The sequence below is a fragment of the Lemur catta genome, chromosome 15 (assembly GCF_020740605.2).
Source record: "Lemur catta isolate mLemCat1 chromosome 15, mLemCat1.pri, whole genome shotgun sequence".
NCBI classification, from domain to species: domain Eukaryota; kingdom Metazoa; phylum Chordata; class Mammalia; order Primates; family Lemuridae; genus Lemur; species Lemur catta.
In genome coordinates this window covers 49,925,707-49,942,399 of record NC_059142.1, presented here as the reverse complement: position 1 = coordinate 49,942,399, position 16,693 = coordinate 49,925,707, and the positions used below count along the sequence as shown (strand labels likewise).

The 16,693-nt window shown below is 47.1% G+C and overlaps 1 protein-coding gene and 1 long non-coding RNA gene across 2 annotated transcripts in view; one reads left to right on the top strand and one right to left on the bottom strand.

Annotated features, from left to right (window-relative positions):
• Positions 1 to 10,760: 10,760 nt before the first annotated feature.
• SOX9 (SRY-box transcription factor 9) lies at positions 10,761 to 16,117 on the bottom strand. Its single transcript, XM_045569612.1, has 3 exons — positions 15,306 to 16,117; positions 14,135 to 14,388; positions 10,761 to 13,560 (listed from the first exon to the last, which is right to left on the bottom strand). The coding sequence occupies exons 1-3, from the start codon at positions 15,734 to 15,736 to the stop codon at positions 12,728 to 12,730; spliced, it is 1,518 nt and encodes a 505-aa protein (XP_045425568.1). The 5' UTR covers positions 15,737 to 16,117; the 3' UTR covers positions 10,761 to 12,727.
• Positions 16,118 to 16,337: 220 nt separating this feature from the next.
• Positions 16,338 to 16,693, top strand: part of LOC123650649 — a 72,408-nt gene continuing 72,052 nt past the window's right edge. Inside the window, exon 1 of the long non-coding RNA XR_006739451.1 lies at positions 16,338 to 16,369. This is a non-coding gene — a long non-coding RNA (uncharacterized LOC123650649). The remainder of the gene's footprint in view (positions 16,370 to 16,693) is intronic.

The window sequence follows — 16,693 nt, the reverse complement described above, 5'->3', positions numbered from 1 at the left end:
AGGAGATGATTCATGTGTTCAAAATGATAAATAGGGAGAGAGAGTAAGAGTATGTCCCAGACCAAGCATCACGTGAACATGGACCTACAGCAGTGATTCTCAGCTGGGGCAGTTTCCACCCCTTCCCCCCAGGCAACATCTGGAATTATCCGGGGACAATTTGGGGTTGTTGAGACTAAGGAGAGTGTTACTGGCATTTAGTGGGTAGAGGCTAGGGATGCTGCTAAACACCCTATAATCCACAGGACAGCCCCCTGCAACAAAACATTAATTCCAACAGAGCCCAGGGTGAGAAAGCCTGCTTTCAAGAATGAATCCTCCAGCAATGTGACAGGGTGCGGGGCAGATTATTCAGAGAGATGGCTGGAGACGGATCCACTGAGGAGAGGCGTGCTTGGAAAAGAATCTAAAGGTTTGTTGGCTCACCGTGGTCTTTGGGATCCAGAGCTGTGGGTTCCTGAACAATGCAGACACGTGAGACAGTTGGTGCTCCGCAACACTCTGAGGACAGCAGAAGCCGGGAGACAATTGCACTGACTTTGGCATGAGCCGCGACAGCCTTTTGTAGGTGGGTGGCTCCGGACAGACACACTGGAGAGAAAAAATTGACAGGACGTGAAGACTTACTCCTGCCCCAGAATGAAAGGAAAACAGTCATAAAAAGTCTGTTTTTGGTACTTCGGTGTGACAGTGTTCTCAAAGACCTAGCTTTGTCCCCAGGGCCTTAGAGACTTTGGCTTTTGTAGTGCTATCCTTCTAAAGGATGACACTATTTCACTCCATTTTGAGGGGAAAGTTGCTCTTTTTCAATTCGTTTCTAGCATTTTTTTTTTTTTTTTTAAGCATGATGAGATCATTTATCTTAGGTTTTCTGGACTGGAGATCATTTGCGCTGCAGGCTTAAGCCACTGGCCCTGTTTTGTTTTTGTTTTACTAGGAAATTTTAAGTAAGAACAAAAACAAAACACAAAGTCCTCCTAGGATTAAAACCTGTTGTTTCAGTGAGGAGTTTTCGCTCCTGTGTCAGATGTTCCTTCCACCCTACACTCTGCCTTCGAGGCTGTCCGAGGACTTCGCCTCTTCCCCGCGAGGACGCCTCGAGTTTCAGTCCCCCGGAGTGATGAGGGGTGGGCGACGGTCACTTCTGGCTCCCATTCTTCATTGTCCTGCAAGGAGTTTGTGGGGGTCTGATGCGGAGTGTGTGTGCACGCGTGCATGTGTGTGCTTTGCTTCTGGGAACAGGCAAAAGGGCAAGAGAGGAACAGATGGGCCCCCTGAGCTTCTCCTTGGCCTGCAAAATGAAAGGCGGAGAAAATTGTAATAAAAAACGGAAACAGCTGTGTCAGGACAACAGCAGCTTGTGGGGTGGGTCCCAGCCTGAGGGGGGCTGCAGTCTGTCAAGATTTTGCTCCTTGGCTGGGTGGGTCTCACCACAAACAGCGTCCTCTGTGTAGATGTTGTCCCCTCCGTAAGGGCATCACATGTATCCTTCCTCCCCTCTTCATTCTCCAAGCCGGACTGTGAAATGGAGATGGAACTATCTTTTATTATAATACACTGGAGATGGTGGTGGAAAAATAGGCCCCATACAGCTCCCGCTGGTGTTTATCCGTGCAGAGCGACCGTGCTTTCTTCAGTCTCATGTAAATTCCCCCAACTTTGTTTAAACCTGTTGTTTGCCGGGTTCTTGGCACATAAAGTCAACAGCAGGTTAATACACCGCTTGTCGACGACTGAGCAGAATGACGTTCCGAATAAGCAGAGAAGACATTTGGTCATAATCATTGGCTCCCATTCAAGAGCAATTGGACTCTTTCTCCCGAGGGACTTTTGGGCCGGATAGCTCTGAGTAATCAAGAGCTAAAATGTGGCAACTCGGGGGAAGAGCAGAGATATCCTATCAGAATAGAAGAATGGACAAAGAGTTTCTGGGAAAGCGAAGATTTTGCTACTCCTTCCCCACTTCCCACCATCAGTAACAAACGATAATTATAATTTCAGTTGAATCACTAAAGCAGTAATAAAGTGTAACCTTGTTACGTAGAGTAATCCAAATGCTAATCTAATGGCAGATGGCTCTGCACATCAGGATATAGATCCCCCCCCAGGTAATCTATTTATTTATTAAACAATCTTTTATTTTTGTGTGATATTCCAAAGTCATGCATGTTTAGATGATGGATTTTAGAAGCTAGGGAACTCCTGACCATAAGCTCGCTATTTTCTTAACTCCGTTGGCTGTATTTAATCTAGAAACATGACTTCATAATTCATTAGCATTATGTGTTTGATGTTGGTCTCTTCCTAATAAGTACGGGGTCTGTTTTGTTGACTTCTGTACCACTGGCTGCGAGCACTGAGTCCGCCGAGTGGCAGATGAGTGAAAACCACTTGTTGTTGCAGTGATTGTGACCACTTGGGCAACACGACCGGCTAGACCAGAGCAAGACAGCTCTTTCCACACTATGTGCCCACAAGGACCGTTTTGCTCAATCGCTAAGGCTGCTGGCCTCTAGCTGGACAGCTGAATTTTATTTGGCTCCGTGTCTGTTGATTGGCTGCAGCTCATAGCTGATATGCTGTTGGCTCAAGCTACTTTCCTGCCATCTTAATTTTGCTGTCCAGTGTGAGGTGCAGGCCTGGTTCTGCTCGTTACCTACTTGCGCTATGGTTGAATCAAAATAATCAGATAACACAGGTGAAAACTGGAGGCGAAAGAATCTTGGTGGGAATAGGGGATTAAGGGGCAGGAACATTGGGGAGACTTAAAAATGCCATATCATTTTTTTTTCTGTAAATCCCAGAAAACAGCTGCAGGTGGAGAATGGATGGATTTCAAGAATTCTCCATGGAGGCATGGGTTCACACAGGGGCCAGCTGGGTGATGAAATCGACTCAGAGGTCAGATGTGTGCTCATGTTCAGAGAAGACTTCAGAAATTTCAGGGACTTTCAAAATTGGTTCTGGATGGAGGCAGATCTGTTGACTGGGGAGACGGGACTAATGCGTGATAATTCTGAGATCCAGAGGCCTCAGGCAGGAGGGGAAATGAGGGTGCAGACTCCTTCCTGCAGCTCTGCTTTGGGGAACCCTGGAAGAGAAGTGTCTCTTCTTTTCTAAACTTACAGAGATGAAGGACACTCGGAATAGGACAGATCTGACCCTTTCCAGGGACTTAAGCTATAATGGGCAGCAGTTCCCCAAATATTGCCTGTCTACTAGGTCCTTTATCTGCATAGATGTGAGTCAGCACCCCCTAGGTCCAGGGATTTAGAGCAATTTGCATAAGCACCACCTAGAAGGCCAGATGTTTATTTGGGCTTTAATGTCCCCCCCTTATTCCTTGACTTCTTCTGCCTCCCAAGCTGCCTGCAAGTGGCCCAAGAGTCTCACATTAGACGCTCCTGAATTCCCAGCTCTGTTTGTCTCCAGCTGGACCTGGAGGGCCTCACAGAGCTTGGCACATCCCCGCATGGGTCTAGCTAGATTCATACAGCACCGAGGCAGCTGCAAAAATGAAAAATCATAAGAAAAATGAATATCTAAACTCTTTCCATCCAAAAAAATAAACATCAGGGTTCCAGAAGAGTGTAGGGGTAGTCAGATCTGATGTTCCTTGAATTCTGTGATGCAAAACAATGTGCAAGACAGCTATATAGGACATTAAGGAAGAGGGGTGTGTTCCAAGTAGAGGATATCGAATCTTCCCAACACTAAGAAATAACAAATGTTTGAGATGATGGATACTCTCATTACACTGATCTGATCACTCTATAGTATATGTATTGAAACATCACTATGTACCCCATAAATATATACAATTATTATATGTCAACTAAAAACTAAAATAAATTTTTAAAAAGCATGAGATACCATTTCATACCCAAAACATGGGTGTCAAAAATATCTGACAACAAATGTTAGTGTTGATGTGGAGGAATGGAGACTCTCCTTCACTGCTTGTATATATACACTAATATGTGTGTGTGTATATATGTATGTGTGTGTATGTATATAATGTGTGTATGTATGTATAAAATGATTTAAGCACTTTGGAAAATAGCTTAGCAAATTCTTGTAAAGTTGAACATTTATTTATCACATTTCTACGTATTTACCCAAGAAATATTTATATAATCTTTATTCACAATAGCCAGATACCAGAAACAATGCAAGTGTCTGTCAGCAGGAAAATGGATAAACACATTCTTGTATGTTCATACAATGGAATACTACTCAGGAAAAGAAAAGAATGAACTACTGATACATGCAATGACATTGATGAATCTCAAAAAGTATGCTATACAAAAGAAGTCAGACATAAATGGGTACATATGGTATAGTTCCATCCAAAAGTTATATCCCCTTCCTTCCCCACCCCCCACTCCCACCTCTAGTGAACACAAGGAAAGATCTAGCTCCTCCTGAATAAAGTCTAAAAAGAGTCAATGAAGGCAAATATAAAGTTGCATTTTGATCGCAATCCACATAGGTTACCTGTATATCCAACTAAGCATCTCCAATTACATTTCTACGATCTGCAGTTTGTTCAGTGATACCACCTCTCCCTCTGCCACTGAAGACAGAGCATGGATGTTGTCCTTGACGCTACCTTCTCTTCTTGGTGGTCTTCATCCCACCAGCTCCCAACCCCTACAATCCCCACCTTGAGTCCTCTCATAGTCACCCCCCTTCTTTCCATTTTTATTGTCACTGCCATGGCCTTAGCTCAGGCCTCTATCTCTTGTACAATGGACTAAACAAGAGACTCCCATGTGGTCTCCCTGTTCCCAGATTTTGACAGTGAAGTCAAAAGTCTGGGTTGGTTGCAGTGGAAACAATGTCCTCTTTTTTAAACACACAACAACTCCTGCCATTTTCTAGTTAAAATCCTTCTAAAGTTCACTCTGATTCCATCTCTACTTATCTCTTAATGAATTCTCTACTCTTTCGCTACCCACATTGAAACCTAGTCACACCAAACCAGCTTGCAGATACCCCAAAGCACGAGCCTTTTTCCTGTCTTCATTTCCTTGCACAGTCCTTTCCCTGTGCCTGAACTGTCTTCCCTGAGCTGGACAACCCCCCTCTCCTCCAGCGGGTTCTCTTTGTCCTCCAGCTTCTGCATCTATGCAGCCTGCTACATACCTCTCCAGCGCAACACTTAGTGCTACTGTCCATTTACTTTCTTGTGAGCTTCTTATCTTGTTAGTTTTGGAGTCTCCAACTCCTATCTGGCATATAGTGAATGCTCATCAAAAGTTCATTTAATTGATTATTTAATTACAGAGCAAATTGCTGACTTTTAGCCTTCTAATACTTGATTCTCATCTCAGGATCTGGGGAAATAAAAGAAACTTAAAATGTCAATGAATTCATCAATAAATAGTTGTCGAGTTCCTGTTGTGTGTCACACACTTTTCTAGGCTCTGGGTAAGTTGGGAACAAGATAAAGTCCAAAGCCTTAGTTGGAGGAGGCAAACACATAAATGCCAAAGATAATATCAGGAAGTGGTGGTGTTACAAACAGAGACAGAATGATGGGTCAGTGAGTGACTGGGGCAATGGCAGTATAGATAACTATATCTAGGATGGTCAGAGAGGGTCCCACGGAGCAGGTGACATTTGAGCTGATATCTGAAAGATGGAAAGGAAACAACAGGAAAAATTCTGATGGAAGGGTGCTTTAGGTCAAGCAAGCGGTAAGTGCAAAGACCCTGAAATAGCAAAGAGCTTCAGAGATTGAGAGTGAGAAAGAGGGCAGAGGTGGGGCATGGAGACTAAGGAGAGTAATAACAAGCGACGAGGTCATGGAAATAGGCCAGGGCTAGATTGCTCAGGGCAGAGGTCAGCAAACCTTTTCTGTAGAGGGACCAGCTAGTAAATATTTTAGACTTTGCTGGCTACTGTCTCTGTTCCAACCACTCAACTCTGTCATATAGCAGGAAAGCACATAGGCAATATATAGACTAATGAGCATGACTTTGTTCCAATAAAACTTTATTTGCAACAATAGGTGGTGGGCCATATTTGGTACATGAGCTGTAGTTTGCTAACCCTGGGGTAGGGCAGTTGAATCCCATGGTAAGGAATTTGGATTTCATTCCAAGTGGGTAGGTAGCCATTGGGAGGTTTAGAACAGGAGAGACATATGGTCAGATTTTGCTTTAAAAAGATTCCCTGCAACATAATTTGCAAGATAAGAATTATATTTCTCATTTATTCTCCCTTTCCCATTATGAATGCTATTTCAAATTCTCTTTTGAAAACTGAGGGGATGGGGAGAGTCACTGGTAGTCGCCTGGGCCGTTTACTAGTTACATGACCTTAGGTTAATTGCTTAATCTCTCTGAGCCTCAGTTTCCTTCTTTATAGAACTGCAATAATAACACCTGTCTCTAAGGGTTATTAAATGGATTACATGAGATCATGAATATAAAACATCTGTCACAGTGCCTGGCAAAGTAAAGGCTCAGTGATGTAAATCTTTTTTCTTCCTTTTTCCTTCCGTTGAGCCTGTATATGTCAGACTGCAGTCAGATGGGGGTAAATGTAAAACTTGGTAATTGGGTTGAAAAATCAATTGCACAATTACAGGTTAGGTAAGAAATTGCTCAACATAACATAACTGGGTGATTTGGCTGCTAATAAGAGCTAATACAATTTTAATTTAAATAAATAGCAGCACACTTTCTCATTACAGGAACAATAAATGTATTTGTATTCCATATTAGACAGGTATTTGGAGTCCTGGAAATAATTCTGGGTGCACTGATTTGAGAATACTAGTAAGTAAAGTACATCCAAAGAAGAATGACAATATGAAAGAGTTTGGGAACCATATCATATGTAAACTGTATTGGAAGGGTTCAGCTTGGGAAAATAAGACTAGAAGAAAACTTAAAAACTGTACAAATATTTGAAGGGCTATCTTCTGGAAGAAAGAGAAGACACACCATACTGGTGTGGAGATGGACAACCTTGGGCCATCGGGTGGAAACTGCAGAGAGAAGATTTTTCCGCAATTAAAGATCTCCATGATGGAAGAAGTCAGCTCCCAATCAATGCAAGTATTCTGCAAGAGGTGGAGGAGTATTCAACGGCTTAGATATTGCATAAAAGACTTTTTTGGTGAGAGCACAACCAAACTAAAAGACCTCTCATCATACCTTTCTAATTTCTGATTCCATAAGCCTGTAGGGTACATTAACCAAACCTCTGGAGATCAAGAGACCCTTTGGGTACCAGGGACTATATCCTTCTCTTGGGGTCTTTGGTAAAAAGAAGATTGTGAGATACTTGAATCCATGGCTCATCAAGAAGTAGAGAGTTTAACAGAGCGTTATTAGGGAGAGGAAAGAGGAGGTCCAGGAGGGAGTGGCTAAGGTAAAAATAGAGAGAGTTCACCTTTATGTAAATTGAATCAATTTCATGTTACTAAAAAATAAATAAAGATCAGGAGAGGGAAAAAATGCTTAGCAAGTTCTCATGGAAACCATTTCCAAGCCAGTCAACTACCCCTTCCCTGTGCCTAGTCTCCAAAGTGGCCATAATCAGTTGCATTTTTTTTTCATAGCACATGAACAAGAAAATACCAGGGAATACTATTTATTTTTGTCTTCCTTCTCCTCATGAGAACATAAGCCCAGTGAGGGTAGGCTTTCTTGTTCACAGCTGTATCCTAATCCACAGAAAGTTCTCAACAAATGTTTATGGAAAGAAAGAGGAGTGGAAATCTTCCTTAAGTGGAATATAGCAGCACGAAATATTGGCAAGGGGATTAAGTTCAATTTAAAATCCTGAATACTCAAGGGATGTGTCCTAACAGAAGCTTCAAGGTAATGCACATATTGCCCCAAATTCAGTCTGTTCTTTTTTTTTCCCTGAGCTTCCATGTCCTATGTTGTATTTGGTCTAAGAAGAATTATTCTCCAGAAATCCAGAGTGAACTAGTTCTAGTCTGTGGATGATGGAAGAAAAATAGCCTGATCAGGGCTAATTTTCCTCAATGAAGTTTTCAGTTCCAGAAGTCACTGGGAGACTCTAAGAAAAATGCAGGGGAGAGGTGGCAAAGAAAGGAAAAAGGAAATTAGTAGGAAGAGGAAAGTGAAGGACTAAGGGGCAGGTCATGAACGTTTCTTGTGTACTTTCCCTAATTTAACCACTGTTATGCCCAAGAGATAATGTCATTTGAGAAATGGAGATCGCCTGAGTCTCTGAGGCATGAGACCCTGCATAAGGACAAGTATTGTAGAGACTCCCAATGTCTCCTGTGGCAATGCCATCAAGTTCATGGACATGATGGAAGGCAGGTATTTATTAAGCACCTATTATGTCCGCATTGTTGAGAACAGAAAGAAAAGTATCTTGCTTGCAGCCTTGGATGCCATGGTTGACTAGCCAACAGCTATAGTTGTGCACAGACCCAGCTTTTTGTGGGAGTGAAGCATAGACAATTTTGGTTTTTTGAGGGGGGGTGGTCTTTAAAAAAAAAGAATATAAATTTTTAAAATTTGAAATTAAGTACAGGGCCTTCAAAGCAGCCTGTGTTTTTAAGGGGTTCTGAAGTTTTCACTGCTACCTCTGACACTAGTGATAGTTCATCAATTAATTTAATATAAAAAGTGCCACAGTGTTGCCTCAAAAGTGCTCATTCTGGAAATCAGGGGAAGGGAATAGATGAGATGGAGGTGAAGGGGGAAAGTAGGACAGTTCAAATTAATCCACATGATTCTGTTTTCATAATAGGCCAACAGACTGATTCTAAATGAGTTTGATTTTTACTCTCTTTTGCTAAAAATTCACTTTTTGCTAAACTAATTAAAAAGAAAAGGTTTTATTTTGAGTGCAAATATCCTAGCTCTCCACACAAGCCTTTTCTGGAATGGAGGACTCTTTCCTAGGTTTCCAATCAATGTGGTGCTGTTGCCAGGGTGATAAACTCTCTGCTTCTGGATTTAGAATAAAAATTCCTGCAACGTATTTTATAATCTGGTGATATTGGGCTTTGCCTATATCTGGTGGATCGGGGGGTGAGTGGGATTCTGGGGGATTCTCTCCCTGCCCTCCAGTGTCTCTTGTATTCTATTGTGTATCCCAGCCACTTGGGGAGCTTGTGAAAATCCCTTTTCCTGGGCGTCACTCCCAGAAATTCTAATGCGGGAGGACTGCTACACGGACCAGGGTACGCAGATGCAGTCAATTCCCAGACTGCTCCTTGCCAAAAACTCCTCTAATAACAACCCTGTTACATGTGGGAAGAATTATACACACGCTCACCAAAAGGGGAAACTGAGGCACAGGACAGTTAAAGCAACATGCCTTAGGTTACCTAACAAGTTTGTGTCTTAACAGAATATTCTGGCTCCAAGAAGGCCTGCCAAAGGTCATACGCTGAGGAAAAGTACATATTCCTAGGGGAGAGAACAGTCTAACAAACACATAGATCTGGTGGGGCAGGGGGTGGTCACGGTGGAATGGTGCGTGTTGATTTTAATGGACAAAAGGATTAGGACCCATAAGGTGGACAGGAATTAGTGAACACCACTGAGACTCTTAAAAGGGACTTTGTGAGTGTTGGCAAGAGAAAAAAATTAATAGAGATTTTGTAAGAACGGAGGGCCTAAGTGAATGGGAGGCTGTGTCCCCAACAAGGAACCAAATGTGATGTCTGGAGAGGTAGGGCAGGATTTGCACAGTCCCCCGCAGATCCCAGGCCCTCAATCAATGTTTGTTGAAGGAATTTGCAAAGGAGGCCGAGTACTAATGTTGCCTCCATTTGATAACTACCATTTTCCTGGTTGCCGTGAGCCTGCCCTGGGATGCAAGCCAGGAGCCCAATAAGCAGAAACAGACAATGTGAGGTAATGCCAGCAAGGTTGGCCTCTGGTTAAGACTGTCAGAGACACCGGCCTAGTAGTAAAACCAGCCTGAGGTGGTGAAGGTGACTCCTTGAGACACTTCCCCAATCAGCTGGGGTGACAGTGGGGGTGGGGTGGGGGAGGAGGTGTGCCCTTGTGAGGGTGGGAGGGAAGGGGTGATTTCATCTATTTAGTGAAAAATGACCTGAACGTTTCTCTGAACCTGGAAACTCCCCATCTCACTGGGGCCAAAGAAAACAGGATTAGGTCTTATTTCTTCTGCAGTGGCTTTGCATCTGCTCAGAATGAGTTAAACCAGAGGGAACAGAAAAATAATCTCCTCCCATTGTCTCTGCAGAGAAATCAGGAAGGCTCCAAATCATTTAATGGGTTAATATGACAGGCTGGTTCCCTGTAGACAACTTTGTCTCTGGCTTCCTTTGCTTTTCAAATGGATACCCCACTCCTTTGGTATGTGTTCACTGTAACAGAAAGTTTGCCATATTAAATTCAGACAAGCAAGTCACCCCCTCTGGCATTCTGTCTACCGACAAGCTACCGATTTCAAGTCTAATATTCCCTCTGACCCCCACAGGGGAACAGCTTTTGCCCTGAAGCATGAGGTTGTTAAAACCACAACAAGCATTTTGCCAGAGTGGGCAACTACCGACATGTAATTTTCTATGGGACCTATTGGGGTGGCATTTTTCAAGACTTTTCCACTTAGATTTTGGGAGATACACAATCTTTTTCTCAATGTATCTTTTAGGATTGCCAAAGGTGCACATAAAAAAAGAAAACATCACAGCAATGAGCACTTAACAATCTCTTTTGTGCATAAATTTGTCGAATCATTCTTTGAACAGGAGAACCAATGAATAAATCCATGGGGCCATTTTCTTTTTAATGCAATGTATATTTATTGTAAACAATAATATACAAAAAAAAGAAAGAAAAAAAGGAAAGTTTCACAGAAAAAACAAAAGGTTTAGGGATGGGGGCAGAACAAGTGAAACAAACAAAACACAAACACAAACCAAACCTTACCTAAAGACAAAATATGATTTAAATGCCAGGTTTCTTAAGTTACAGAAATATCTTTTTAAAAAGATCTGCTTTTATACAGAAATTGAAAGATGCCATATCATGAGTGCTTTAAGATTTTATTCTACTGACTTCTAAAACTGTTAATATATCTTTTTTTAAATAAAAAAAAAAAGTTTGCTGTCTTTTTTAAAAAGCAACCCTCAAACTCTCCAGCCACAGCAGTAATTAAGCTTAAGGTCTGTCAGGGGGCAGATCCCCTCTGGTATCCTCTCTCTGGAAGAGAAGCAGGAGAATATTGATGACACAGGCTTGCATTGTTTTGTGTCACAACACAAACACACACAATTTAGGCAGCCCAAGGTCTGTGGCAGAAAACACTGCAAATGACTCAGTGATACACTACATTTGCAATCTCTCATTTGTACAAAAAGAGAAAGATTCCAGTTTGTTTTCAACAAAAACAACAAGGAAAAAAAAAAGGACGGACAAAAAGGCATTTGTACAAATCTAGGACAAGGAATCCAAAGAAACTTGCTTTTAATAATAAAAAAAGATTAAAGAGATAAATAAAAAAAAACTGGTTACAGTTAAGAACATAATTTAACAACAGATGACCATACCCTTTGAGGAAGGCTCCAACAACCTATTTTAAAGAAGGTAAATTTAAAAAAAAAAAAAAGAGGAAGATTTTTTTTTTAATTAAAACCTCTCCTTACAAAATAAATAATTTTAGCACGTGGAATGTCTTGAAGGTTAACTGCTGGTGTTCAGAGAGGCACAGGTGACAGTCGGAGTGTGCAAGCATCTGCCTTCCACGTGGGGCCCGGGCAGGCAACCAGGGGCAGCGCTCTGGCACTTATTGGCTGCTGAAACATTCCCAAAACAGATTTCGTCTCCTTTGCTCGCCTTTTGCCTTAAGACTGCAGCAATCCAGCAAAGGCAGGAGGAAATGCACTAAAAGAGAGCACAGTATTTTTCAGCAGCACGGTTTTAAGGCTCAAGGTGTTTTTCTCATTTAAAAAATATATATACGATAAAGCTTACCAAATGCTTCTCTACACTATTATTGTTTACTCCCATATTTGCAAAATAAGGCCTTTCTTTTTCTTTTTAAGGCAGCTCCTCCTTGAATCCGAAAGGCTGAGGAATTAAGCAAAGCTAACCCCCCAAATTGATCACATAACACAATTCTCTTTTTTCTTTTTTATGTTAATACAACAACAGGCTTTTTTTTTTCTTTTTTGTAAGAGAAAGCAAATCTGTACAAAAATACTCTGGTTGCAAGAAAAGCTAGGGCACGCTGTTCAACTAAGAGTAGTTTAGCTGTTGGAAAAATAAGAGCATTTAATTTTTTTTAATCTAAAAATATGTATAAATCCCCTCAAAATGGTAATGAATCATACACAGTACATACTAAAAATATTTAAAATAGAGAATATTCCTCACAGAGGACTTTTTTTCTTTAATTACTGCTAAAAAATAATTACAAAGTCCAAACAGGCAGAGATTGAGCAAATGGATCACTCGGTTCGCCATCAGCCTCCATGCTTGCTCTGGAGAAGGTTTCAAGTCCAGTTTCTTATCGATTCTGCTGGTCCATCTCGCCAAGGGTGGCCTGGCCACTCATTCGCAACAAGTTGGCAATGCGTTCGGATAGGTAATGTCTGTGTCTTGGAATCTGGGTACGAATTGCCTTTAGCTTAAATGTCTTTAAGGAATAAGAAAACAAAACTGTCCAAAGGGAATGCTGGTTGGGTATTTATCTCTTCGGGTATTTAGATGATCATCTCGGCCGTCTTCGCCCCCTGGGGCAGGTCTCCTCAAGGTCTGGTGAGCTGTGTGTACACGGGTTGTTCCCAGTGCTGGGGGCTGTGGGTCTGCGGGATGGAAGGGACCCCGGAGGTGTCGGCGATGGGGGTGTACATGGGGCGCTGGGCGGGGTTCATGTAGGTGAAGGTGGAGTAGAGGCCGGAGCCCTGGCCGGCCGCGTGGCTGTAGTAGGAGCCGGAGTTCTGGTGGTCGGTGTAGTCGTACTGCGAGCGCGTGATGGGCGGGTAGGACGGGCTGTAGTGCGGGAGGTTGAAGGGGCTGTAGGCGATCTGCTGCGGCGAGTGCTGCTGCTCGCTGTAGTGGCTGGGGCTCAGCTGCTCCGTCTTGATGTGCGTTCGCTGCGACTGGCCCGGCTCGCTGCTCAGCGTGGTCAGCGTGTGCGCCTGCGGCTGCTGCGGGGGCGCCGCGGGCTGCTGGGGGGGCGCCGCCTGCGGCTGCGGGGGCGCCTGCGGGGCCTGCGGAGGCTGCTGTGGGGGCGGGGGCGGCGCCTGCTGCTTGGACATCCACACGTGGCCCGCGCTCGCGGGGGTCGCCGCGGTGCTGCTGATGCCATAGCTGCCGGTGTAGGTGACCTGGCCGTGTGTGGCCGGCACCCCCGGGTGGCCGTTGGGCGGCAGGTACTGATCAAATTCGTTGACGTCGAAGGTCTCGATGTTGGAGATGACGTCGCTGCTCAGCTCTCCGATGTCCACGTCGCGGAAGTCGATGGGAGGCTGTCTGCCCCCCTCGGGCAGGGGCCGCCCCTCTCGCTTCAGGTCAGCCTTGCCCGGCTGCACGTCGGTTTTGGGGGTGGTGGGTGGGGTCGGTGGGCCCTGGGATTGCCCTGCAGGCAGCAAAGGAGGAAAAAACACCGGAAAATCAACAAGGGCTGTGGAAAGGCCCGGGTCTTTGGAACCCTCCTGGGATCCTCCCCGGCTGCCGGAGTGGAATAGGGACCGGCGTCCACGTTGGTGGCGCACTGCGCTGGGGACTGCTGGAGATAAGTCCCCGAATGATTAACCCGCCGGTACACACCAGGGAGCCTTCTTTTATCAGGGGAGGGTCTGGGGCCCGAGGGTCCGGAAGACCAAATTGCTACTTGCAGAAGAGCCCAGTGTGTGCTTTTGGGGTGGAGGAGCGAAGAGAAGGAGGAGGAAGAAGTCTTGCAGAGCTGTAAAGGCATTTTACCTCGCAATAAAAAATTGATCTCTTAGGATGCAGAGATTTGAGTTCAGGTGCATGTGTGTGTGTGTGGGGGGGGGTGCCTCATGGGGCTCTGGGTAGGGAGGGGCGCGGGATTAGGCGCAGAGGGTAGTGTGTCCCTCCCTGGGGAGCGCAAAGTCCCCAAGAAGAATGTCCTAGGCGGAGGCCTGGGGGTGTGCCAGGCGCCCGGGCCTGGGGGCCGAGGGGTGACTCACCCGAGTGCTCGCCGGGGGAGTGCACCTCGCTCATGCCGGAGGACGAGTGCGGCGAGTCGGCCTGCAGCGCCTTGAAGATGGCGTTGGGGGAGATGTGTGTCTGCTCCGCGGCCTCCTCGGCCTCCGCCTGCCCGTTCTTCACCGACTTCCTCCGGCGCGGCTGGTACTTGTAATCCGGGTGGTCCTTCTTGTGCTGCACGCGCAGCCGCTCCGCCTCCTCCACGAAGGGCCGCTTCTCGCTCTCGTTCAGAAGTCTGCAAGGTGGCGGGGGGAGGGGAGGGGGCAGAGAAAAAGAGGGAGCGGTTGAGTGACACCCGCAGAGCTGTCAGGCCCGAGGGGGGGGGGGCGGGACCCCGGCCACTGGGCTGCCTTCGCGCACAAGCCCATCCCCCCGCCTCCTGCTTTCCAGCCGCTGCCGCAGCTCATAACTTTTCTTAAAAAAAAAAAAAAAGTAAAAGAATAAAAAAGCAAAAAGGAAAAAAAAAATTCGGTTCTCGTAGTCTGACCTGAGCGGTCACTCCCCGCCCCGCCCCCTCCCCTTCCCTTTTATTTTGGAAACCCTGCAGATGAAAATAGCTCCCCGCGGCTGCTGCTCTAAACGCCTTTGCTACTGGAGTTATTTCTCCCCACCCCAACACCCTTTAAAAACTTTCTCCCAAACTGCTGAAGCTGCAAGAGGCTCCTCGCTCCCCCCATGACCCCCACCTATTTCCAGCAGCCTCCCTCTCCCCTCCCCACCCGCCCCGTTTCTGCCCAGGGTCTCCTCCAGCCTGGGTTTCTCCCCCCACCCTACATCCTATCTCTGTGGGTTTAGGGCTGCAAGGGACAAATTTCACTGCTCTCGCGTCCCCCTTGAACTTCTCAGCGACCCGCAGGCAGGCTGGCAGCCCGATCTTCCCGTCTCCTACAAGTCCTCTCCCATCCTCCGCCCGTCTCTTCCACCCCTTCCACCTACCACTCCCTCCCCTCGTCCCCGTGAGCAATCCAAGAACTTTGTCGAACTCTGAGCCAAAGTTACACCTCGCCCCCACTCCCACCCCCCACCCCGCTGGCTCCCTGGACCGCAACTCCCCGGCGCTGGGAGGCGGGGCAGGGAGAGCGGGTCCGGGCCAGCGCCCCCCACCGCCCGCCGCGCAGCCCACCCTGCCGCGCCGCCCCGGCGGGGCCCTACCTCCAGAGCTTGCCCAGCGTCTTGCTGAGCTCGGCGTTGTGCAGGTGCGGGTACTGATCCGCGAGCTTCCTGCGCGCCGCCTGCGCCCACACCATGAAGGCGTTCATAGGCCGCTTGACGTGCGGCTTGTTCTTGCTGGAGCCGTTGACGCGCACCGGCATGGGCACCAGCGTCCAGTCGTAGCCCTTGAGCACCTGGCTGACAGCCTCGCGGATGCACACGGGGAATTTGTCCTCCTCACTCTCCTTCTTCAGGTCAGGCTCGCCCTTGGGGAACGTGTTCTCCTGGGGCCGCGTGTTCTCGGTGTCGGAGCCGGAGCCCGATGGGCAGGGCGAGCCCGCCGAGTCTTCGGACATGGTGGGGCTGGGGGCGCCGGACAGGCCCTTCTCCTGCTCGTCGGTCATCTTCATGAAGGGGTCCAGGAGATTCATACGCAGGCCCGGGACAGGGGGCGGGTGGCCACGAAAGGCGAGAAGCCGCTGCGGCTCGGGGACTCGAGGCGCGGGCTCCTCTCCCTGCGGCTGCCCGGACGCGGCGCGAGCGGCTCCCGGGGAGGCTGGCGCGTCGGCTGGCTGCGGGCTGCGAGCACTTGGGGAGGCGCCGGGTAGCCGCTCCGCAGCTGCCCGCTCCAAACGGAGGCAGGCAAATTGGAGAGTTGAAGGAGGAGGAGAAGGAAAAGAGCAGAAGTCGGGGCGCTTGCACCCTTTCTCTTCTCCTCCTGCAGAGGAAAGTTCCCGGGGTGAAACTGGCAAGTCTCGGCGCCACTGCAGTTCCCAGGCAGTTTCGAGCTCCGCTCTCCGCTCTCCAACTCCCAGCCCCGGGTCTCTTTAATAAATACTCCCCCTCACCTTAGAGACGTCCAGCCAATGGCAGCGCGGCAGTCCCGGGCTTGGCAGGCAGCTGATTGGACCCGATTTTGGGGAGGGAGGAGGATTGTGGCGCTGGGCTGGGTGACGAGACTGGAGGGGAGGAGAAGGGAGGGGACTGCGGCCAAAGGGTGGATGGTCGGGTGGGGGGGTGGGGGGCGCTGCGGGGAAGGCGGGGGACCCGGGACGTCCAAGTGTGTAAGTTTGCCGCACTCTCGGAATGTCAAAATTTTGGTGCCGTCTCTGCGCGAATCTGTGTGCGCGCGCGTGTGTGCGAGTGTGAGTGTGAGTGTGTGTCTAGACGAGGATCTGCCCCCACCCCCGACATTTCTTTTCCCTGCTCTCTCCGCGGTACCGGGAACTTAGCTGGAGTTTGCAGTATTCGGAAATCAGCCGCTTCTTAAAGCGTAGCCTAGTTTACGCGCCTGGAGCCTGCTTGCCTGCCTCCAAAAGTGCTTAGAAATTGTCTTTTGAAGCAAATGTTTTGGTGACTCAACGCCCGCTGTTCCTCCGTAATAATCC